The following is a 24725-nucleotide window of genomic DNA, read 5'->3' as shown; positions in this document are numbered from 1 at the left end:
GGAGGATCCTAGGCAAAGGGGTGGGTCTCAATGAGGTAGTCTGATGGAGGATGTTAAAAAGGATCCACGGTGGTTTGGAGAAGCATCCCAGAGTAGGAAACATATGGTACCCTATTTCTCAATAAGGAGATAAGAACATCACATGTTTGACTGTACAGGGCTAAAATCTCATGAGTGCCCGTGGCTACCATGAGAATTTTAAGTTCTAGCCATAAAAGGTACCCATTTCCTTGTGAAGGTACTTGCACTTTTCCACTGGTTCTTACAGGAGCTCAGCAGTGTCACTTGCCCTGCTTAGGGCATAGTATATTGTCAGTCAGGGTTATTTAGCTGATCTTGAGTTTACCTGCCGTTGCTACTGAATAGATTCCCACCCACCCCTTGGTATATATGTCTGCATAATTGTGCTCATATAATTAATTGCCGCTTACATAAGACACACATACTTAACTCCTTTAGGGTTTTTTTTGCTTTTATTTTTTTCATTTTTTTTCCTTTGTCAGTTCTGTATGCCCCCTTGTACTTGCTTCTGGTTTTTGTTTCTGTTTTTTTTTTTTTTCCAAGTGGCCTCTAAATTGTCACTATTTTGTTTTGAAATGTGGTGTGTCAAATGAAATCAGTTATTCCACATATGTATAAGACCTGAGTCCCTGGGAAAATAACGTTACTCTAGGCCTGGAAGTTGTACCTCTGCCTAGGAAAAATGTCTTCTTTTTAGTAGTTTCACATTATATTACAAACTCGGTGTCCAGCTGCTGAGTGCTTCACCTAACAGAACTCTTTTACCATCGTACTAGTCTAGATTTATCCCTCAGTTAAGTACCTCTCCTCTGGATTTAGCTGCTTAGCCCCAACGTGAACCTCATTCCGTGGTATCTGCCTCAGTCTCTGACCTCCACTTTCTGCTTATTTCTCTGTTTAGACTAGATGGCACATCTACCATATGTTTCTCTCATGTTACTGTCTTACAAGCTCTCTTCTGTTACTTCCAAGTCATTAATGAAAACAATAAATAAAAAGGGTATAAGACCATTCTTGCTGCACACCTCACTGGCTCTGCACTTTGCCAGCTGCAAGGGTATTTTCTATACAGTCCCTCAGACATTTCGTATCTTCTGTGCCAGAGAAACCGCAATTTTGATTTAAGCGTAAGATTCTGTGCCATATTTGGTCATAATCCAACCATCTCACAGCTACCATTTCTTTTCACAGCCCATTTGCTTAAGTGCACTGTAGAAGTTTGGGGAGGTGGGGAGAAGCAGATTAATTTTTTTTTGGCAAATGTATTCCTCATAAACCTTCCATTACTGTCTTTTGCACTTGTTTCTGTGTGGGAAAACCGAAAAGCTTCTAACTTGAGTTTGTGTGACTTTAATTCTGACCACTTCTTAGTAGGTCTTGTATTTTTACCTTCTCTTCTTCGAAGTAGCTATTCAGTAAATAGTCAGATATCAGCAGCTTTCAGATTGTTGTTCATATAAAGCAGACGATTCACATTTTCATTTCCCTACATTCTATTTCCTTTATAAATTTTCTCCTGGACTTTTTCTCAACACACTTTGTCTTCTATGTCAGGTGCAGTCCTTCAGGTTGGCTAGATACATTTCTGTAACTGGTTTTACTACGGAGCACAAGATGTTTGCACATCCCAGCGCGTGAAAACTGCTGGGATGTGAGCAAACGCTCATTTGAAAGGCCAGGGCTTGAACTAGTAATAGCTTTGGCTGAGACCGGCTTCACCGGGTAGCCCAATGACCCCAGCAGCGCCCACCGTAGTGTCGTTAGTACTGTGAGGCTGCATCAGCACTTACTGCCTTCCAGCAAGCTGAGGGGAGGGGGAGATGTGGCTCAAAGCACAGGCAACCCGGTTGTGGAGCCATCTACTATTGCATGCCCGTGTTTTGAAAAAGGTGATGTGTGTGAGTATACGTGCACGGGGTTGTCTGTCCAGTAATGGGGGGGGGGGGGGGGGGGGGCGGGAGGGGGCAGACAATGAGAGCCTGTGGTTGACGGTCAGGACCAGTTTAAGCTTGCCTCCCACAAATAAAGACTTAAAATTTTTGCATCACATGGCTGAAGATTAAACACGCTTTTCTCCGTTTGAGAATACTAATGCTCAGGCATGGCTTTTGTGTGGAAATATTAATTATTGGTCTCCAGTGTTGATTAAATTGTTATGAGAGCTGTGCCCAGATCCTTGCTTATGTGGCCGTGAACAACTTAGTTCTTGCTGTGACAGTATTTTTAATAGTGTGTTTTTAATTATACCCTTCCTGGGGTTGGACTTATTTGGCAAAGAGGGATCTTTACTTGCTCAGCTGGTTATTGCCCTGTCTTGTCCTCTTTGGCCACAAAACACACACTTCTATGCAGTGTTTGCATAACTGGGGAGAGGGGGGGAGTTACTTTTTTGAACTCTTGAACTCCTACGTCTGTCTCTCTCCCTCTATTTCTGCTTGTACTACCTGGTTTTGTCCATACGGTTAGCAAACTAGAATTTCTTTTAGACTGAAATAATTTGCCAACCGGAAAAAGTTACATTGTTCAGGCAGATTTTTCTCATTGTCCGGTAGTCCATCTCCACGTGTTTTCTCCTTCATCCGTGTCATGACCAAGTCTCTTAGCCTTGTCATAACTACCCAAAGCCCTATCTGTTGTCTTGTCAACCTTACGTCTTCCTTATTTTGTTAATTCTTTATACTGATAGATCTAAAAACAAGACTTCTGCTTTCACATTTAAATGCCATGTAAAAGGAGAAGCTGAACCTTTTGCTAAAGTGTAATAGATAACTTGTTGCCTTCATTTACTGAATATCAGTAAACTGGCAATTAGTTGAGATTAAGACTCAAAGTCAAAGGATTTTTTTTAGGGTTGTTTGTGGTGGTAGTGGTGGTATTTTCCCCAGATTTTCTGCTCTGATGGAGGTTTTTCACTACCGTGTTCTTCTCAGACTGTTGGGTACCAAATGAAGTTCAGCAGGCTCTTGGAGTTGAAAATGCCAAACAAGATCAGTTCTATTTTAGCGCTTTGAGAGGTAGTGGCAAGCTTGGTGTAACATGAATCTCTGCCCAAAACAATGTTTCGAAGCAACTGCGCATGCTATTTAGGAGAAAAGCAAGCTTCTTGTTTTTCAAGCCTTGTGCTTGGGTTTCTGGGGGCAGATCTGAGATTTGACTTTCTAGCTGAATGGGAAGGCCTCAGTGCCGATACAAATTCCAAGAATATTTTAGGTTGGGGAAAAAATTATTTTTGTGTGTAGGTAGCCAAATCTGTGCTGCTTGGATAGGATGAGAGATGCAAGTTTTAGAGTGACAGATTAGTGTGACTTTGTTTGCCGGACAAAGGTTTCAAGTTTAAACTTTAAGGGGACGTACTGGGGTTGCCTGAGAGGGTTCAAGCTTAGAGTTCCCTTGACAAAGGTTCAATGTCAGTTTACCACACATTTGACACCTATTAAAGTACTTGGCATCAGCTCAGTGAAGATTTTATTGGTAAAGTGGAAGTGGAAATGTCTTCAGCCATCACAAACCATCTTTGCAGTATGTTTTTATGTCCCCTCCTGGCTCCCTGTATACACTTATGGATGCATACTTTTTCCCAGGTGAGGTATCGTTGCAGATGAATGCCGCTTCTGCTCGAAGGGTGGGGGCGTACCTGGAATGGGTCTTGAGTAAGGCCTCCAAAGAGCAGCAGTAACACCCACCTTTCGGCATCCCCACAGGGAGCAGCCCAGCTCCTCATGGGAACTCTGGGACAGCTAAAGGCCATAGGAATGGAGAGATACGTGTGTGTGCATGTGTAGGCACACGTGTGTGTGCTTCTGTACTCTCAGGTGACAAACCTTAAGAAACTTTCCAGGTTAGCTTGGGTCTTACTCTGAGCTCCCCAAGCCTCTCCACGTGCATCATTTTTGTTCCAGTTTCCTCTCCCCCAGCTCACAATCTGTCTGTCATGACTCACACGCTCTCTGGCTTTGATTTAGACTCCATCTGCTTTCTCAGCCAGTCAGATCCCAGTTCTTCTGTAACACACCGTAGGAGAAGTGTGGGACTGGAGCAGAACATGTATCTAGATTCAGGAGAGAGGAGGGGGAGGTGTACTGATCCCAGCCTCAAAGTTTCTCCTTGTCTCATCTGTCTCAGTGCAAGCGTTTGGCTAAGCTGCGAAATGTAATTTGTACTTGCTAGTGATGAGGCTGGAGCTGGCTTGGAGAAACTTGTCCTTCCTGAGGGCGTGTGGACCCTCAGAGCAGATTTGGTCTCAGAATGCTGCTACTCACTGCACATTTATGGGTTTTTAGAAGGAATGTCCTTTCTCCTCTGCTTATTTAAAGGACTATCACAGTTCCCTGAGGAAAAATAGCAGCTGTTTTGCCTCTTCTCTGCAGGCAGGGGAAGGCGATGCAAAGGTAGCAGGGAGGCTGCGTGCTAATGCCTGGCAGCCAGAAATGTGCCACAACCCTCTGGTGGAGGCAAGCAGCTGGTGTGCACAAAAAAATTGCCCTCAGATTGCCACTGTCTTCTCACGGGGACTTGGAGGACTGAAGATCATTTAGACAGGGAAAGGCTGTCCCCAGTTAGCTTATAGAGGGGGATCACATGTCAAAGATGATACAGAGCTGGTGGGTTCTGAATTCCAGACAGCAAAAATAAATCTCTCCCTCTTCAAGAGACTAGCTGGGGAGATTTCCCTCTACTATAAGCTTATCACAGACTTTCCCACCCATGAGCATCATCAGAGAGAAACTGGTACAAGGTCAATCCTTGGAATTAAGGCCAGGAGGGAATTTTCCTAAGGAGGCTGGGTTAGAGGTAATGATATTTTTTACTTGCTCCTGAGGCAGCATGTGAAAACCCACCTGTTAAGGTGAAACTGGTCATTCAAAGTTAGATGATGCTTTACTAATATCAGGAAAGGGGATGTGTCCCAGCATCTGGGAGAATACCCCTAAGAACATATTCTCAGAGCCTGGATTTCTTTTCTGTTGCTTGTAAGTGGAAACACATCAAACAGGCTGCTTGGGACTGCATCTAGGTGCCATGACACACCAAAATATGATAGAAGGAGATATAGAATGTTAGAGGAAAGCTGCAAAATACACAGAATTTGATTTTGCCTGTTTACTGAGAAAACCTCACAAGGACAGTGAGTTAAACAAAGCAGCATCTTATCTTTGGATGCTAAGGTTTTGCATGCATGACACGAACTGACAAGACATCTTTTTGCAAGATACAGATCAAGATCTGCTCCAGATTTAGAACTGGAATAGAGAGGGATACTGCAGACAAGGGTTGAGGTCTCTGCTGTTAGTCATAACTGAGACAAGCTGGCAAAATAGAGAGCTGGAATTCTCAGATCTGAGGTATGCAGAAATATGTGGAAAGTAGGCAGGGTAGAATTACCAGGAAGGAGAGCAGGAGTTTTCGGAGAGAAACCTGTTTTCAAAGTGTAGAAAACGTGGCTTCCCTCTGCTGTATTTCTTGGCAGCCTGATAACACTCTATATTTTTTTTTTTGAGTTCATATATTTTAAGACTATAACTGTAAAAATTGTGAACAGTGATTCAGAGAGACAAACGCAGGTATTTGAAATATAGGTGCATACATGCTGTTTTACTCCTCTTCCTCCGACACTGAGGATGCCCCTAATTAGGATTTTCCCATTCTTTTTTAAAAATTCCAGACATGATGGGAAGACACAGAGGCTTTCCTCCCTTCCAGTGCTTTTCTTAGAGCCCTGGCTGGATTTGAGACATAAACCATAGACCAAATATTTTCATCCCATCTGTTTTCAGGGCATGGCTCGGCTGAAGGACAGAGGAGAAGCTCCTCACTGCGCCCCCATCCAGGAAGATCCCAGAGTAAAAATTGAGAAAGAGGAAAAATGATCTACATGGGAATGTTTTTTGGGGGGGGATGCAGGATAAGAGCTAGTGAAAAGAAACTGCAGCAACACGGACATGATTGCAGTCAGAAGCAAGCAATATGCTTCTAGGCTGGAGGTCTGGCTGTGTTTACACTGGTGCATGCAGGCCAGGTGTGTCTGGAAGGATTTACACCAATGGAGAACGAGAAGAGCTGCTCCTCCTCCACTTTCCACATGGCAGATTGACCCAGAGCATCCTGACTGTGTCCAGCAGTATTCATGTCCTGCTACAATCCCTTCTGCCGTGCTATGTAGATTTGGCAGAAGCCTAAGCATTATGAGCCTGCCCTTAGCCACCTCGCAGTCCACGTCTGACTCCTGCAGGCACCCGTACAGTCCAACAGCCGAACAGTCTTTGCACAGAAAGAAAGCAGCAGAAGAAAGGGTCGGTCCGATACCCCTTCTCCCAGCTGAATCAGTCCTCTTGTGGGGATTGCAAAGAACATCCAAAAGCTTCTCTTTGAGGAACCAGCACAAGAAGACTGGTTCAACTCCCAGCTGGACTACTCCCCTCACACCAGCTATAAGGGGACATCCTCGTCCTCATCTTCATCCTCATACAGGTCAGTGGAGCGTAGGCTTATGTCCTTGAGGATGTCTGAGATGTTTTCAGCAGCTGGCCCGGCCAGCTCCATCTCTTCCAACTCAGTATCAGTGGCGTCCGCGGAGCACAGGACTTCCCCTTCCTCCTGCAAGTGTGAGGGCTGGGGGAAATGTGAGGTGGGAGGCAATGGGCTCTCTGTGCCCAAGTCCGCTGCTTGCTGTGCCGCCACCATTGAGTTGTCCTGCTGGCTCCACACCTGATTGGTCTGTCTGACCTTCTCACTGCTGATGGAAGTCCGGTTGGTATCACGGAAACTGGCAAGGGGTGGGCGGAGGCGAACCCCGGAGCGTGTGGAGCCCTCTATTGCCTTCTGGAGCTATGGGAAGAGAAAAGGTTCAGAAAAAATGGGTGAAAGGGAGGCTGACCCAGCCCTACCCAGCAGAAGTTCGTCTACTCTCCAGGGTAAAGGGAGCACAAATAGAGTCACGGCTCTACTTCTGGGGCCTGTAGAGATCATCTTTTGCACTGGTGGTGTAATTTTTCATTCCATGGTAAATAACAATTTCCACACCTCTTTCAGAGACAGTTAAGAGCCCTATGTTCATGAAAAGGATGAAGCGTGTAACATCCCTGTAAACAACATCTGCTGCCTCCTCTGAAATACAGTCATCCGTTCCTCTACATGGTTTCCAAAGGGTTGACTCAGAATTCAACACTGGGTTGAAAATGTAGCAATCACAGTTATATATATTCCAGCTGGATCTTCCAGCACCTGTAAGTTATTGCAGTGGTCCACGGGACATTTGCAGTTGATTAGGAAGAGATGAAAGGATCTGTACTTACCTCTTCCAAGGCCAACACTCCCCTCAGCTTCCCCCCACTGGTTATATAGGCATGGCTGAGGCCCAGTAATGAGAACAACGTATGCGTCTATGAGCAAAAACACAAAAGACCATTTCAGGGACTTTGGAAACTGGTAACATGATACTTGGTGCTAGAGCTGGAACTTGGGATTTAGAAATGGGAATCACAAAAGCGCACAATTCTGTAGCTATCCCAGTGAGAAACTACCTCTTCCCTTCCCCTTTTGCAGCTAGCAAATACAACCCTTTGGTAGTACAGCCATAGTTGGTAGTGTGTTGATGGTGGAGAGCACATTCTCAAGGAGGCTTTCACCCTGCATCTGGCAAACAGAGATTCATGTGCAGCCTCCTGTGTATTTGGGGACTTATGCAGATCCTATTTCATTTTGGTGCTGGAAATTAAACTACCATATAGTAATATGCAAAGTCAGAACCTGCTTAGGTTATTTATTCCAGTGCTTTTCTTAACACCAGAAGATTTCTTTTTTCCCGTTCCAGAATATTTCCTGTCCAAACTTAAGCTTGTTGCTGCTTATCCAGTGCAGTATGAACTCTGAGAACAAGTTATTCCCTTTCTCTTACAAAGCCTTCTTAAAAGGACAGGTATCACACTGCTATCAGTCTTCTTTTCTTCAGCCTAAATATACCCCATTATTTTACTGTTCTCCAGGCTTTCTAAAACTTTCAGCATTCTAAGTGCTCATCAGTGGTGTATTTCCAAACTCCAAGTTCTTTAAGCTGAGGTCTAGCTGGGCTTTACATGTGGCCTTACACAAAGTCATTCTTTCGCAGGTGGTGTTTGCCTTTTTTTTTAACATCACATGAGCTTTTGAATGCCATGTTCAAGTGTAAACTAGGGAAAATCTCATTTCTCAGGAACAAGACATTTTACCCTAATGTAAAGAAAATCAAACGGGTTATATACAATTTGATCATCATAAGCTGTGATCTTCTTGCCGTTGTCAGTACTCTCACATTTAGCTCTAACTATGCATACCTCAGATAGTTTGATTTTTTATTCCTGCATTTTTTGTGCATCCAAGTTAAGTTGACTCATCTGTTATTTCAGAGCTTCTCATTTGCTCTTTTTTACAAGACATATGAAACTTTCCCCGTTTGCAGTCTTCAGGTATAACATCTTGTAACCTCTATATTCTCAAAGACAAAGGCTAGTGGTTTTCAGATTACTTCAGTCAGCCCTTTAGAAAACACCAAACATCTTATGCTAACCTGTTCTTATTTTGCTCAAGGCTGAGATCTTACCGCTTTGATAACAGTAATTAATTTTGTGCAAGACATATGCTGACTGTTCATGTTAAATGAATATTGATAAACACATGCACTGTGCACTTCAGCTTCAGTAGACTGCTTTCTCTTTCCATTGTGTGGAAGCCAACTCCACTCTCACTCCTGATACGCAGTGATTGCTTTTATCCCCAATCATCCTGTGCTCACTCTAGAAGTCGTATGATCCAGCTTCCTTGTTCCTTGTGCTTCAGTTCAATGAAGAGCCTATGATATAGGGTGGTTCCAAGGAACTCTTCTCATGCACTGAGGCAGTCTCTACACCCTGACGGAAACATCCTGACAAATCCAGGGTACTCATTCCAGTGCTGCACACTGACAAAATAGCATGTAAACCTCAGTGTAATGCCCCCAGCAGCAAGGCATACAGTGCTTCTGTTCATGCAGTGGCTGGAAAATCCTACGTGGTGTCCAAAAGCTATTTCAATAAATGCAGTCATACTTCTTATCATGTAGCCTTTCTTTTTGCGTGTGATTGGAGGTACACGCAGAAGGTTATAGGAATAAGCTGACTTCTGTAGCTGATATTGAAGTAGCTGGTGATAGTAGTTGTAGGTGAGGACAAGGTGAAGAAATAAGTCATAGACTAGACTTGCAATGACAGATAGGGTGGAGAAAACCAGTGTATGCCTCAGAGAGACATCTGCACCCACCTTGTGCAGGGAAGTTCTCTCCACCAGTTGGAAAGGGGAAGGGTCTATGCGGCAGCTGTCAAAACACACATTCTTGTTCAGCTCCTCCTGTTCCCAAGCATCTATCTGACACAAGAAAGAAGAGGAATCACTCTTACAATAATCAGCAGTGTTGCCGTCTTGTGTACCCAAACTAGTCCCATTCTCCTGTTAATGCTTCTTCCTTCCTAGTAGATCGTTCATCTTGCCCATTACATCACAGCCCTCAGGTCTGCCAGCCCTTCCTTGCCAAATGTCAAGTCCCTGTGGAAACAGAGCAATTCCAGTACGTCAGAGGTTTCCTGAGAAGGTGAGGTTTTGCTCCTTCCCGCTTAAAGAGGGAGTAAACACCTTAGCTTTCCTTTCTGAGGGCATCTTCACCTTGTCGTTGCAAGATGACGGTTCCTTTGTGTAAAAAATGAAGGAACATCATAGACACACAGAAAGATTTAGGTGAGAGGGAACCTGTGAGAGATCTTTAGTCCAAAGCCCTGCTCACAGCAGGGCTGACTTCAAAGCTAGATCAGATTAGTCAGAGCCTTACTCAGCATATCTAACAGAACAATCTCTTCTCTTATTGGGTGAGACTTGCCTCTGTGCAACGCTAAAAGGAAATGGCTTTAGCTATAGCTTTATGTGGCAATCACTGAGGCTGTCGGAGTTCAGGAAGTATTGCAAGTGATAGGAAATGGGCAAAAGAAGCACTCAATTAACGTCACTCCCTTTCTGCACCCAGTCTTACCTCTTCTGGACTCATTGTGTCAACAACTTCATCTGGCTCCTGTAGGAGAAAACACTGTTCAGGACAGACAGAGAACCCACAGTTTCACAGAGTACAGAAAGGAAAAATTTGCACAGCCTCCTCACCCAATGTGGTCCCCTTTTTGTTCCAAATAGTATATTACTGAATGTTTAGATTTTCTTTATACTCATACGTTATGAGGTGTACTCTGTACTTGTTGTGCTTCCCTTGACAATGAAGATAGATTGACTATGGAATGCTGGTAGAGCAATTCAGGTGCCTAAACACAGTCATCTAGTACTGCTTTAGATGCTATCAGATGTCCCACAGGGGGTCCAACCACTGCCCTAGAGTGGATGGTGTCCCATAGGCTCTGTATGATTCCACAAACTCTGTGCAGATACGTCAGATACCCAAGGGCATCTAACATGGCACAAGGCAAAAGCATTTTTTCATTTTTATCTATCTGGCCAAAACTGTTTGCCAAATAGAAGAGAAGTGCACTTTATTCCAGGTTAACCAAAATAGCATTAAGTTATTCACTGAGAAAATGATGCCCACACTCAGTCATGATGGTAGCCTTGACACCTGAGCACAAATGGCTCTTTAGGAAGATGCACACTCCTTTACAGTAATCACACCCTTTCTCCTTGGAGAGAGTTCCCCACTGATGCTGTCAGAGTTCAGAACCATAAGGATGTCCACACTTTGGCCAAATGCTGAATGGCTCTGAGTCTGTTCCCATTGCATTCCCTTCCCTCTTCAGGGTACTGCTAGGCTCTCTGTGTCCCTAACCTGGACGGCGCTCTCTGCTTCAAGTGGACGGTTGTAGTGGCACAAGAGCTGCTGGATCAGTTGCCTCAAACTCCTGAAATTGCCTGAAGGATGAAAACAAACACATGGATAAGAGAGAAGAACAAGTGAGAGACAAACATGCAAAGCCCCATGCCCATCTCCTTGCCCCAGGCAGGCTGGGAAATATTATGAGGGACATCGTAGACGGTATATGACAGGGCTGAGCCAGTCACAATCTAGCATTCAATTTGTAAAGTGGTGTCTGGGACATGCCAGAATAAATATTCCCATGCAATATCTTTTCCTCAAGGAGAGGAAACAAATGACTACAAAGTAGCCCTTGTGGATAATATTAATGGATCAGTGTCCCTGAAGAAAAAAAAACAAAACCCAGAAGCAAGACTACTAACATAACAAACAATCTGGTACAAGGGATAAACTGCTGTGACGAGAGGTTTCTGCAGTCCACAAAGAGAATGGGGTTTGGAGAATGAGTATGGAAAGGGGCGGTGAGAATACAGCAGCACTGTACCGCCCTGGAAGCATGAAGTGGACTTTCCTATGCCTTACAGGTTTAGTCAGACGTGAGTGGTGTTATGGGACCAGAATGTGCTATGTTTGGTATTTTACATGCTAAATGTTGGGTGCCTAAAAGCATGAGCCGGAGCCCTGTCCTCTGTATTAATTCTCAAGACTGGGCTACACCTCTGTGCTTACTCACTCCCTGCATATTTCCAGGCACATAAAGGAAAAAAAAACAAAACAAAACAAAACCACCATCCTGCATCAAATATACATGACATGCAAATCAGAAATGAGCCAGGAGTACAATCTTGAAAGCAAAGCTAATACAGGCTGGGGTGGCACACAAAGAACACAACACATCGGTATTTTTCCATGATATTAATGTGGCTGAATCAGAGAGATGCGTGTCCAAGGGAGGAGCAGTTCAGTTTTGGAGGTGGCTGAGCAACAGCCTAAGCTATTCAAAAAACAAGTACAGAAGTTTAGCGCTCAGGCTGCTTTTCCCAGGGAAATTCATTCATGGGGTGAAGGAGACAAGAGACGGGACCCTTCCATGGAGACTCTCCAGAAAATGTCCAAGGAGATGTTATTGCAAACGATGGTGTGGGGAGTACTGGCAGAGAGAGAGCAGTGGCCTGAGAGACTCCACTTTAGCCATGCTCTTTGAGGGATCACAAACAGAAGATATTTCCAGGTAAGTTACACTGATGTTGAGGTGCATTAACAAAATACCTTTAATAGGGGAACAGCAGAGAAAGCTCCTTCTCTCGGTCTCTGCGAAATCAGCGCCTCGCGCAGGCACGTACACACAGTTAGCATGAAAGCTTCCACAAGCTGGCTAGGATGCGACTGAAGCATGCCAGAAGTTACCATACCTGGGAGTTGGTGTGGCTCCAAATTTTCAGGTATTTGTTTAAGAGGACTTGTTGGGCCATTGGGCTCCTCTGGGTAACTGGGAGTGGGACTTGGGGGCCGAGGCAGCTGTTACAGAAAGGGGAGAAAACAAAGTCTACCCTGTGTCATTTCTTTCTCAGCCTCTCCACATGCCTTACTGCTTCTTAAGCAGTCTCTTGTGTTGTAGTCTCTCCACTTCTCTCCCTCACCTCTCCCTTCTCATCTGTATCCTCATCCTCATCAACATAAGCAAAAGATTCATGCTTCAGCTTTGGCAGGGTTGCCCACGGTCCCTTGCTGTGCCCATCGTAGGGTGCCTCAGACAGCTTCTGCTGCATTTCTCTGTTGAGGAACCGCCGCCGTTCCGCGCTTATATGTCTCTGGAGGAGAGCCTGCAGTTCAGATCGCTCTACAGACCCCAGAAGGATCATGGTCTCTGTGTAACAGAGCAGAGAATCCATTAAGGCACTTCGAGGTTTTGAAAGCCCCCTGCCACACACTGCCCCTTCCTCCCTCCAACCTCTTTGAAGTGCTGGGACTCGTACTATCTAGAGCTATACAGGAGCCACTGACCAGCCCTGCCAGGTACTGCTAATACACTGTGGTTCTGTGGGAAGCTCGCCACCCCTGAGCTGTGCCACTCCTCAGCACCACATCAGAAGCGGGCTCTCATGCAAAATCCCTGCCGTTTGTCACAGTCCAGTCCGCAGAGTCCCACACGCCTCCCTTACCTCCCGTGTCTGCTTCTTGGCCCACACTCCAGCTCACCTGTCTGACCAGCTGAAACAGCCTTCTGTCCTATATCATCCATAGTGGGAGATTTTTAGGATGATTTTTTTTTTTATGTATTGGGTCGCACTGTCTCCTTCACAGCATGTAATTTGAAAGATAGTTTCTTTGGCTCTTTAAACTAAGACAGTCTTCAGGAAGGACCAGTTTCTCCGCGTTGCTTACCTGGCGAGTCCACCAAGGGCAAAGTCTTAACAGTGGTGCTTTGCAGTAGAGTTTGCAAGTCACGGTATGTACAGTTGGAGGAGACGAATTTCACATCTTGGACCATAATATCCTCAACAAAGATATTGTATTTGCTGTGAATTTATGGACAATAAGGGGAAGAGTTAACATATTAAAAACGTCTAGTAGATAAATTCCTTCAAATTGTTCTCAACACGGTTGCTAAATAATCTTCTGTGAGTAACCAAAGAGGACTTTCCAACAGGATCAACACAAATTAATTGGATTTTTGTTACAGTTGTATTCCACTCCATTGCCCCTCACCATAAAAATGCACACATGTATATACATATATGTATAGATGTTTTATATATATATAACTATGTATATTATATATACTAGAGAGAGGAAGACGTGTACGTGAATTTTGTTTAAAGCAAAATATCCAAATGAAATATTTCAAACATTTCCTGGAGAAAAAAAAAATCTAAACCCCACTGAATCCAGAAGAAAATGGAAATGAGACACTTAAATTTTATTTTTTTTAACTGAAGCAATTTGGCAATATTAATACAAATTCAGTAATGGTGCAGATTATTCAAACGTGCTTTCAGTGAAAAAACAGAAAAGGACTTTTCTCCATTTCTATGTGTGAATGATAATTCTATTCCACTGCTTGTTTTTTCTTGCTGCAGACATAATCTGCCTTTTTACTTTCTTTGTAGTACTATCCCCTTTTCATGAACTTTTGTTCTGCCATGGTTTCAACCTCTTCTATTATATTTCTTTGCCACTCCCCACCTCCACCTCTGTTCTACCACTGTACCTTATGGGATTCCAGCCCAGGTCTGGCAGGTAGGGCAACTTCTTCACCTGGATGATGCTATCATAGAGGCTAGGCTGCAGACTCTGGGCCACCATGTTGGCAAGAATGACAGCCACCATCATGGGGAGGATGTGAGAGATCTGACCTGTCAGCTCAAAGCAGATCACAGCAGTGGAGACAGTGTGGCTCACCGCTCCCGTCAGAGCTGCTGCACCTTTCTCAGGTAGGGTGGAAAAGAAATAGGGAGAGAAGACGACTGTCATAAAGAAACAGCATGTCATGTCAACCAGGAAAGTCATGGGGATGGGGCCAGGCCAAGAAAAAGAAAGACACGGACACTCACCAATGACAGCATACCCTCCAGGTAAGATCTGATAAACAATACCGTCAAAGAGGATCCCGTCGGGAAAAAGTGATGCCATGATTTCCCCAATAAGACGCCCAAATGCAGCACCTGGAAAATATCACTGGCAGTTATGTAATTAACGTCTAAGGAACACCCACTCTGTGCTGTGCAGCTGTGCTGGGCAATCACTTGAGTATTTTCTAACAGAAACAAAATCAAAACTTACACTAAAATGACACTAATTAAAATGAACTGAAGAGTAGTTCTCAGTTACAAAATATAGAAGTTAGACTCCAAGAAGAGAAAAAAGTACTAAGATACGTAAATACTCTTGGCCCCTCATTCTTCCACTTAGGCACACCAAGGCACAGCGGTATTTGTGATTCCCAGGTAGGAGGAAATATTTTCAGAATATGTACAATGTCAGTCCAGATCACAGTTGAGGCCCTTCGCATACTCATTCTGTGAATGTCCAAACACTAGGGTCACAGCTTACAGAAGAGTTCAGGTGGGAAGGAACTTTTTGGAGGTCTTGTTCTGACCCCCGCTCACAACAGGGCTAATTTCCAAAGTGAGACCAGATCACCCAGGGCCTTGTCCAGACAAGCTTTAAAAATCTGCAAGGATGGAGATTCTCCAGCCTCTCTGAGCACCTTAACCAGGGAAACAATTTTTTTATGTCCCATCAGAATTTCCCGTGTTGCAACATGCAACAATTTTTTTTAACTGAAGCAATTTGGCAATATTAATACAAATTCAGTAATGGTGCAGATTATTCAAACGTGCTTTCAGTGAAAAAACAGAAAAGGACTTTTCTCCCTTTCTGTGTGCGAATCCTAATTCTATTCCACTGCTTGTTTTTTCTTGCTGCAGACATATTCTGCCTTTTTACTTTCTTTGTAGTACTATCCCCTTTTCATGAACTTTTGTTCTGCCATGGTTTCAACCCCTTCTGTTATATATAAACCTCCTATTTACTGTGTGTCTCTAAGAGGGGTCTTTCTGTTCTCTCTGTCCCCTGCTGCATGAGGTGGTGAAGGCCACAGTTAAATGCCCTCTTGGCCTTCTCTTCTGCAGGCTGAACAAGACCAACTTCTTCAGACTCTGCTTGTTTGCTTTGTGTTCCAGCTCCCCAGCAGTCTCAGTGGCCTGCACTGGACTCATTGCGTTTTGTCATAATCTCGTGTATTGGTGGACACAAAATAACACAATATTCCAGAATTGTGTCCAAAATGCTGAACGCAGGGAAATAACCAATTTCTTTACCTTGCTGGCTAGGCTTTTTCCTTGTTCGTGGTCAGCCTTCATCACTGCAAGGGCATGCTACTGACTCATGCTCAGTTGCTGCCTGCCAGAATTCAGAGGTCCTTAGTGCACACCATTTCATTTAAAAGCTGTGGGTGCGTAATGCTAAACTTCATGAGCCTGTATACTTTAGCCTAACATAGCCTCTCATTCTTAATGTTAGCATCATCTTCTTTTTAGTTTTTGATCTAGGAATTAAAACCAGTTAAAAACCAAATAAACTCCCGTACGTTACCATATTTCAGTCAGCAGAAATGAACAAGTGGTGGGTTACATTGCAGGTATTAGTTTTGAGGTTATCTCTTCTAGTTGGCCATTAGGTGCGAACAGAACAACTGCTACTAATTGAAGGATAAAAATTTCTCTGTAGGTGAAGAGGCAGAGAAATTAGAAGGCTATGGCTCAGCATGCTTCCCCACAGTATGCCTTTCTTTATGTAAAAGGATAGGGATTTCCTCCTCAGAATTTGGATTTGGGGAGTGGGAAAATGACAAAAGCAGGGACTCAGAGGCTGGTATATGGATGGTTAATTGAACTTGTCATAGATATCAAGTGATGACTCCTCATCTGCTAGAAGAAACCTACTGGGTACATAAGCAACGTCTCTCTTATCCTCTCCACCTGTCAGACCTGTATGCTGCAACACAAAATTGAAACTCACCTAGAACAAAAACAGGCATGAAGCCTCCACAGGGGATTGGCATCGTGGTAGCAATGACAGACATCCAGAACTAGAACAGAGGCAGAGGGTGCAGTTGTTACTGAGCAGCAATAGCATTTCCTGCAGCCCCACTCTACTGCCCAGCCTATGAATCCATGAGGAGACGTTCTGAGGATTCTGGCAGTTCAGCCAGAAAGTGAAGGGTAAAGGGGCTGTGGTGTGTGAATTGAAGCTGAAACAACTCTGACAACACACCTACAGTGACGCAGAGGACCTCTGGGCAACCGCTATGGTGTCAGGGAAGCTGAATCACCAAGGGGATGGATGAACATGAGAACTCCTTTGCCTTGGACCTTGGAACTTGAGATTTCCTACTGCTCCAAACTGCTTAGCTTTTCATAGGGCAACGTTGTTAGAGAGCAAGATTTCAGTGCGAAGGGATCTCTGGAGGTCTCTCCTCCCACACCCTGCTCCCAGAAGGGCTAATTCCTAAGTTAGATCAGGTTGCTCAGGGCCTTATCCAGGTGAGTTCTGAACATCTTGAAGGGTGGAGATTCCCCATCTTTTCTGCTCATTTGTGCCATTGCTGACCCATGCTCAGGGGAGAATTTTTTCCTGAATTCCAACTGTCATGAGTTTTCTTTATTCTAGATTGTGTCTGTTGCCTCTTGTCCTATCACTATGTTGGGCAAAATGATGAAATCCATCCTGTTACTGCTAAGACCAATTCAAATGCTGACTTAGCCCAGCACATATAGACTTCTTCTGGAGGCAATAGCCTAATCTTACAAAGGCCAGTAAGCTCAGACTTCCTCAGGCAATATGACAAGAGATTTCCACAGTTGAGGGAAACACAGAGAATGCTGCTGTTTAAAAATCTTGCACAAAGAAGTGTACTGGCAAGATGTCCCTTGCTGCAGCAGTATCATCCGTAGAGAGAGAGAGACAACCGTGGTCCAGCACATCAAAAGCTGTATTTTCAGGTATTTTAGGACCATATTCTCATCAGAGTGGGCAAATCCTTCCTGTTCAAGGTCCACCTTTGAGGAGGTGATACCTCTGCAGACATTGCTGTAGCTGTAGAGAGATGTTATACTACTCTCATCAGTCAGTCAGTTTGGTGAGAGGAAATCAGCTTTTCCACTGTAACTCTTATAGGATGGCTGGCATAAAAGGGAAAATGAAGCCAAGATATAGCCCTCCATTTAGGAAAGCCCTCTACAAAGGTAACAAAGAGCCCACAGAACAGCATTTCTCAGCCCATGGTAGAGGAACATGATGTGAGGATGGGCTGGACTATCAATTTGATACTGGCTGTTGCTTTTCCTTCCATAAACCATTTGAATGTTCAAGAGGAGAAGTTCCTGGCTAGCTACAGAGGCCAGCAAGGTGCAGAAGTGGAGTACTGCTAACTAAGCTCTGTGTTTGCAGTACCAAACCCAGACCAAACACATCTGAGATCTGGGACTGTAGTGCAGTGGAGAATCAGGCCAAGTCTTTGACCAGAGTCGAAACAGCAGTTTCTTTTTTATGTGGTCTATCCCAACTCTGAATATATCTAGAAGAAAATAAGCTGCTTGGAGCAGTTATCTATTGAGTTGAGAAAGCATTTAGTTAATGGGACAAGGCCAATAAATCTAGTGTCTGAGGATACAGCTCTTCCAAAGGAGAACAGATGGACTTGGGACAGGTACACCATGTAGTACGTTCCTCTTTTATTCAAGTAAACGAGACCTTATCTGCTTGGTACACTATAATCAGAATAATCACAGCAGCAGAACTCTTAGCTGCCTGTCAGAAATTCAATACATTTTACTTTAGGTGGAATCATCTGTGTCAATCAATCATTGATGTCCATTCCTGATCTACTGAAATGTTCAACTGATACTACAAGGTGGCCTTAGCTCTTTTGCTCCTTTCAACAAAAAAAAAATAAAATCACCATTTCTATGATACTTTTAGCCTTTTATCTCCCCCCTCGCCTTAGGAAAACCTCTTTCTTGCTACTTGTATTTTGAACACTGGAATATGATGTTTTCTTCTTTCAAATCTCTTCTCTTGATCTGTCGTGTATCAGTTACACAGCTGATCCTTTCAGAGGCTGAACAGTTGCAACTTCCACAGACCATGTCAGCTCAGAACATTTAATCTGCTGATGCTTTCCAAGAAGTGAGCAAAACTGTTTTCAGCTGCATTTCTCCATCAAGTTACAGTACTGCTAACAAATTCTTGAGCCTCACAAAACTATAGATTGTGCTTGCATATTCTTATTTGTCTCCTATCTGTGGTCAGGAATATCAAGTAAACTGTATCAGACTTTATTTAGACCAAATATAAATTATCTGAGAGTTTTTTAGTCAGTTATTTATTTTTGTGGAATTTGAGCAATCTTTCCCGATGTAGTCCTCCCTACCAGCTACTACACAGTGGGTACCAAGGGTCATTCATCAGGACACATGAGGAAGATGACCTAGGAAAGCAGCGAAGGAGGTCACTATATTAAGGCCAGGAAAATATTCCCTAATAATTTTGGTAATCTTGCATTCAAGGTGGGCAAACATCACGGCAAAAGTTGTAAGAACCCATTGCAGTTGTAGTGCTTCATTCAGTACCCAGCAACTCCTCATTGGCAGTTCACAAACTATTTTACAAAGGATCAAGAGCGTTCACTCTGAGTGGAGAAGGTTTATGGTGAGCTGCGTTTCCTACCTTCATGAGGAAGAAGAGCAGGATGATGATGAAGACGCTGACTTTAGGATGGATCCAGGCAGCAGATTTCCCTAGGATCTGAGGGTCCCCGGTGTATTTTGCCCAGGTATAGTTATCAAAGAGAGAGCTGATGGCTTCCCGTGGCATCAACTAAACAGCAAAAAAACAGGCGTGAGCCATGAGATTAGACTGAGTAAATATTCTACCTCTGTTCCAAGAAAGTGGAGGAGATTTTTACTTTAGTAATTCATGACTATGAGACTTAATTCACACTTTTAATCTTCAGGAATAGACATGGGACTTTATCTGAACTGGTGAAAGGATACCCACTTTTACACGTGGGTTAACATCTTGCTTATTACTTGCTTAGGAGAATGGACCTTTCTCAAGTTTTATATGAAGGAGACAGCAGAGATCATGAGTCTCAGAATATAGTCCTTCCTCAGTCTAAATTCCTCCCATATCTTTCCTCCCCTTTCCATGACATAAGGTTACTGGCGCACAAGATAAGGGGAGACTCTTCTGCGGAGTTGTATAGAATTGAAAATATCCCACTCTCACCTCTCCTGCCATGAACTGCCCAAATCCAGGAGGAAAGGTCACAGTGGCTATAAGGAAGGTTATAACCCCAGGGTATATGAGGCGGCTGAAAAGAAAGAAAAGTTTATTGAAATATAACCTCATCTTCTTTTATTGTGGTACTATCTCTTCAGGACTATGAATGCTATTTCTGTGAAAGCTCTCTGCCACATTTGTATCCATTGCTTTGGAGTTCTGTTACTGGCAGTTTAATGCCCTGCTCTACTGATCGTCATCATCCATGGAGAGTTCAACTGTCAGCAATGCCATTTTTCCCATCAGAATTAATGTAATGGGAGGGATGGAGGGAAAGAGGGGATGTACAAAATGCATAAACTTGAATATGCAGCAGGGTAGATGTGTATTTACAATGATGTGTTGACCCATTGTCAGAAGCCAGCTCCTCCTCCATTTGTCCTGATTATGCCAGTCTTGTTTCTTCAACCCATGCAATGTATCCTGTCCTAGTGTATTTAAATATGTAGGGGGGTTTCATACATTTCTGCATGCATCCCCCATTGCATTAATTCTTATGAGAAAAACCGCTTTTCTTTCCATTGGATTGCTGACCATCACAATTTTTGGGAAGGTGTCCCTGGTGGCCAGCGGGTCTAGCTGTGCCAGGCCAGTGGGGCATAACTGGAGAGCAGGGTGAAGTCATCTGTGTTTTCCTACTGCTGTGTCCAGTCCCAGGATGAGGTTCTGGGTACACTGTAACACCTCATGGGCAGTAAGACAACGTGAGTTGAAGCTACCTCCACATGTTGGACGAAGCCTGTCAGGTCTCCCCTGACAAATTACTGTGTTCCCTACTGGAAGCTCTGTCTGAGGTGCAGTGTTGTGCAGAAAGACAAAATACAGCCTTTAATTTCTTCCAGTCTAAAGACTTACAAAGCTCTGAGGAATTAATCAAAAGTTTAAAGTAAATTCCTGCTTTTCAGGCTTTGCTCCACTTCTCTATTAACTTGTTTGATGGCTCTGCTGATGCTTGTGAGTAATGCTACATAATGAAGAAAGGCAATTTTTCTTCCACATAATAAATGAAGTTTGTGTGAACTTCTTTTTAACTAATGCTTTTCTTCTGCTCAGATCTGCAACTTGCTAAGAAATGTAGGTTCTCAACACCTCTCAACTTAAAAATACTTACAGCATCAGATTTCTTCTGTAAAGAGACTGAAGACATCTACAGTTAGTAAATTTCACCTTTCCTTCTTCAGGTTATAACTTTGGAGGTTATAACTTTATTAGGGAGGGAAAAAAAGTATCGTCAAGTGCCCCATAAAACCTTTATTGCTAAGATTTTTATTTTGTTTTGCATTTCTCTTCCATGCTGCAATTCACACCATTTGGTTACTATCAGTTTCGGCTTCTGGTTTGTAAGTATGCAGTAATTGCAATACTGCAGCACATTCTTTACATTTTTGCCTGAATTTTGGTTAAGAAAAAATTAGATTTTAAAGGCATGGTTAGACTTCAGTTGTATTTAATTTCTGAAAATGTAAATTATTTTGAGTTTATTTTTTACAGATTCCAAAAAATTGAACAGAAGCGGCATGATCTTAAGAAGCATGATCGTTGATTTTCTAATTAAAAACATTTTCTGTCCATTCAATAGTTTCCCTTGTCCTCTTAATGAATATTACAGAGTGTCCTTTGTAAATCAAGAAGCTATTTGAAACTATCGAGGAAGAAAATCCAGTGTAGAACAAATTCTCTTGATGTTTGCAGATATTTTTCTCATATAATTTGAGTTTCTCATATTTTTACTATCTTACACTTGATGTAGTTCTATGAGCTTCCAGAAAGCATTTGTTACTCTCCAATACCAGTAGGGTATAAAAATCTGGTCCCTAAAGAGAGTAACTTCAAAGGCACTCACTATTTGGTGAGGAACTGGCTCAGAGTCGTATGGCGCCGGACGCACAGGACCACTTGGCGATTGAGATAAACGAAAAATGCTCCAAGGAATCCAGAACATATCCTAAAGTAGAGAAAAAGAAATAAAATCATACCAAACAACAGATAATACACAAACCACCAATGAAGAAAATGAGTTTAAGTGTTTTTCATCTTCAGCTGTTTATGAAGTCTTTTAAACATCACCTAGAGAGTTACTCCTGTAGCAACTCACTTGAAGACGTTGACTCCCTGATGAAAGGGGAGAGATTATTTTGGACTTGTTGGTCACACACACACTGCCATTTTGCCGCTTAAATTTCCTCTTGCTTAGAGAAGGAAATCTCGTCTATAAAAATCTATAGAATGATCTATAAAAATGATATATAAAAAGGGACTGACAGACCTCAGTGGGAGCCAGTGAAGAGCACCTGCACAAAGACCAGTATTGTCAGAACTTAGACATCAGGTTGGAACACGAAATAGTAAAAATGAAGGGAGTTTAACTCCGATTCAGCAAAATTATGCACCTACATCAAAAGCGACAGCAACTCTTGTGCCTTTAGCAAAGTACATCATCTCTGTGCTCCTAATCACTTCAGCCTATGTTCCTGATCCTAATAAGGTCAAAAAAAGTATAGTTGTCTAAGGACTGGCCTTCATCCTTATGCTTTGTAGCTTAATGAGACCTGGATAAATAGGGCCTAATACTCAAAGGTGAAAAAAAGTGAAAAAAAGGACTGCATTTAGAATTGGTAAGGGGAACTATTATTTTGTGTGGCAAATAAATTAACCCACAGAATACTAAGGATAAACAGATAGCATTTTCATTCTATTGTTTTTTAAAGTGAATGGAATTTTCCTTTTCTATATGTTATGCTGGCTTTTGCCAAATCTCATTCAAAGACTATCTTAGCCTAGTTAAAAAGTTGTATGCTGGAAAAATCTTGCTTGATTATTTAAAAATTACATAGAAACAAGTTTGAACTAGATATAAAGCTGTTCACTGACAAATATGTCCAATGAACTTCTCTTTAATATTCTAAGCCAGCACTGTTTAGCACTTGTGTTAAAATAGACCCGTCCCTTAGGCAACATAAACCTAAGGGCTGCACAGTGAACTGAATTTCTTTATACTTCATATTAAAAAATAGATCCCTTCATTCCTGCCTATGAATTTGTCAATAAAATAGAAGTGCTCCTCCTGTTAATTTTGCAAATTAACAACATTAGCAGACACGGAAGAACAAGATCTACCAGTTAATAGTGCTTGGGCTGGCTCAGTTTTTTTGTCCTACCTGAAAGTGAAGACATATGCTGGATAGAAAGAGAGTTCCACTTTGAGACTTAATGTTAAGTCCAAGTTGGCATCAGGACTTTATCCAAGACTATCCAAGTCTTTAGCTTTTTTTTTTTTTTTTTTTAAATACCACATTGGACAGCCAGGCATTTGAAAGCATCTCACAGTTGTCATATACTCCTTTCCTAGCCTATGTGCAGTACTGAAAAAACCAGCTCTGTCAACTCTGTTCAGAATACAATGACAAGAAATTTTGCATTCTATAAGCTGTAAATAATATGGATTACCTTTTTCCTTACCAATCTAAACAAACAGACTCCCTCGGGTTCAGCATGCAAGTGTATTTAAGGAGAAGATCAAAGTGGATACATATTACTAGCGAAAGCACCTATATATTTATAGATTTTCAATGTATCTGAGGTTTTCAAAAAAATCCCACTTTAGTACATATTCAAGTAAATTAATATGAGGGCAGCCTACTAAAAAGAGCTAGAAAACCTCAAATATATTTCTGGTCTTAGATTCAGGTCTTGCAACAGAATATGTTCACAATGCCAGCACAGGTCTTTGTTCCTACAGTATATTCCCTTCGCTACTGCTCTGCAGTGATTTCCCTGGCATCTGTATCAAGCTCTAACTCAAGACTTTTCCTCACAGCAATTCCAAACTCAGTTTTTCTCTAGTATTTCCCAATTCTTTTCTCATTTTTCTTAAGTTCATTCTTTCATTTCCCCAAATTTCCTCCACAAATGAAACCAACTCAGTTATCTCCCTAAATAAAGTAAAAATGACACTCATCTTCATAAATTTACCATTGTTCTCACTGAATCCAATTACGCTTCAGTTACCCTTGCCACCATGTCCAGTGTGCCAACCTCTCTTGGAAAGGATAAACATTCTGGCCTTGGAAAAGGGAAACTTCATGGTTAAATCTTTTGTCCTATTTTTGTCAAGTGAAAAGACAATACTAGTTTGGTCAGTTCATTTGGGGATGCCATCAAAACAGTTAAAGGCCCAGTCAGTAAATCTATACCCAGAATGTAGACCAAGTTAGACTTACTTTTTTCCCCAGAACTTAATTTCTGAAAAAGATATGCAGAAAGGAAATAACAAACAGCTTGATAACATCCACATTTCCTTCCTTAGCCATTGTGCTACACGGGCACCACTTCTGAAGGAGGAATCTCAACAAGCAATGGCCTTATTTGTGACAACCGAAATGTCTAACAGAGATGAATGTAACTCTTTTTCGAAAGAATTCCTAACGGAGCTCACATGATGACCTTTGTAGAGCAAGGAGCCAGGTTCCCGGGAACTTACCCTATTACAGCAAACGCTGGCAGCTCTTGCAGATCAAAGGGGAAATCCATGCGAAAGTTTGTTCTGAACAGGGCTGTGATGGTAACTGTGAGAGAAGAAATGGAATAATGACATGAGAAGTTAAATGCCATAAAAGCTAGGGGTAGGGACAGGGGAACTAGTTTATACGTGCTCCTGTGTGCTTTCATGACATTATATACAGTATTACAGATTGGAATACTGCTCTGATTTCAGTAGTGCCTATTTTTGAGCACTGGCAACATTAGCAGTCTAGATGGTACAGGTTTGTTTTCAGAGAATGTATGTATTTTTTAGCTACGATACCAGATTTTTAAAGGGTTTTCTTTCTTTTCTTCTACCATCCATTCTCTAGAAAATAAAAACTCTTCCCACTATACTCACTGACTCTGAAAACTCTCTTTGCCAAGGCGGGCAGTGCTTACATATCTGGAAAAACTGTGTCACAAGCAGTTGTAATTGCCTTCTAGAAACAAAACCCAGATGCTCTCTGAATTTACATCTGCAAAATTTTTGACTGGTACCAAAAGAATTAAAGTCTTAGAA

The 24725-nt window shown here is 42.6% G+C and overlaps 1 protein-coding gene across 5 annotated transcripts in view; it reads right to left on the bottom strand.

Annotated features, from left to right (window-relative positions):
* Positions 1-5108: 5108 nt before the first annotated feature.
* The window catches only part of CLCN1 (chloride voltage-gated channel 1), a 65446-nt gene continuing 45829 nt past the window's right edge, over positions 5109-24725 (bottom strand). For all 5 annotated transcript variants that reach the window (XM_074591746.1, XM_074591755.1, XM_074591727.1 and 2 more), the window contains 15 exons: positions 24162-24246; positions 21525-21626; positions 19628-19712; positions 19067-19216; positions 16358-16427; positions 14389-14499; positions 14046-14259; positions 13220-13353; positions 12475-12701; positions 12247-12352; positions 10847-10929; positions 10052-10090; positions 9292-9396; positions 7314-7400; positions 5109-6846 (listed from right to left, as the gene is read on the bottom strand). In XM_074591746.1, the coding sequence (XP_074447847.1) occupies positions 6448-6846; positions 7314-7400; positions 9292-9396; positions 10052-10090; positions 10847-10929; positions 12247-12352; positions 12475-12701; positions 13220-13353; positions 14046-14259; positions 14389-14499; positions 16358-16427; positions 19067-19216; positions 19628-19712; positions 21525-21626; positions 24162-24246 (1997 nt within the window). In that variant the 3' untranslated portion in view covers positions 5109-6447. The remainder of the gene's footprint in view (positions 6847-7313; positions 7401-9291; positions 9397-10051; positions 10091-10846; positions 10930-12246; positions 12353-12474; positions 12702-13219; positions 13354-14045; positions 14260-14388; positions 14500-16357; positions 16428-19066; positions 19217-19627; positions 19713-21524; positions 21627-24161; positions 24247-24725) is intronic.

The sequence above is a fragment of the Larus michahellis genome, chromosome 1 (genome assembly GCF_964199755.1).
Source record: "Larus michahellis chromosome 1, bLarMic1.1, whole genome shotgun sequence".
Taxonomy (NCBI): Eukaryota; Metazoa; Chordata; class Aves; order Charadriiformes; family Laridae; genus Larus; species Larus michahellis.
Note: the sequence above shows the minus strand (reverse complement) of the source record. Positions and strands in the feature narration are given on the sequence as shown.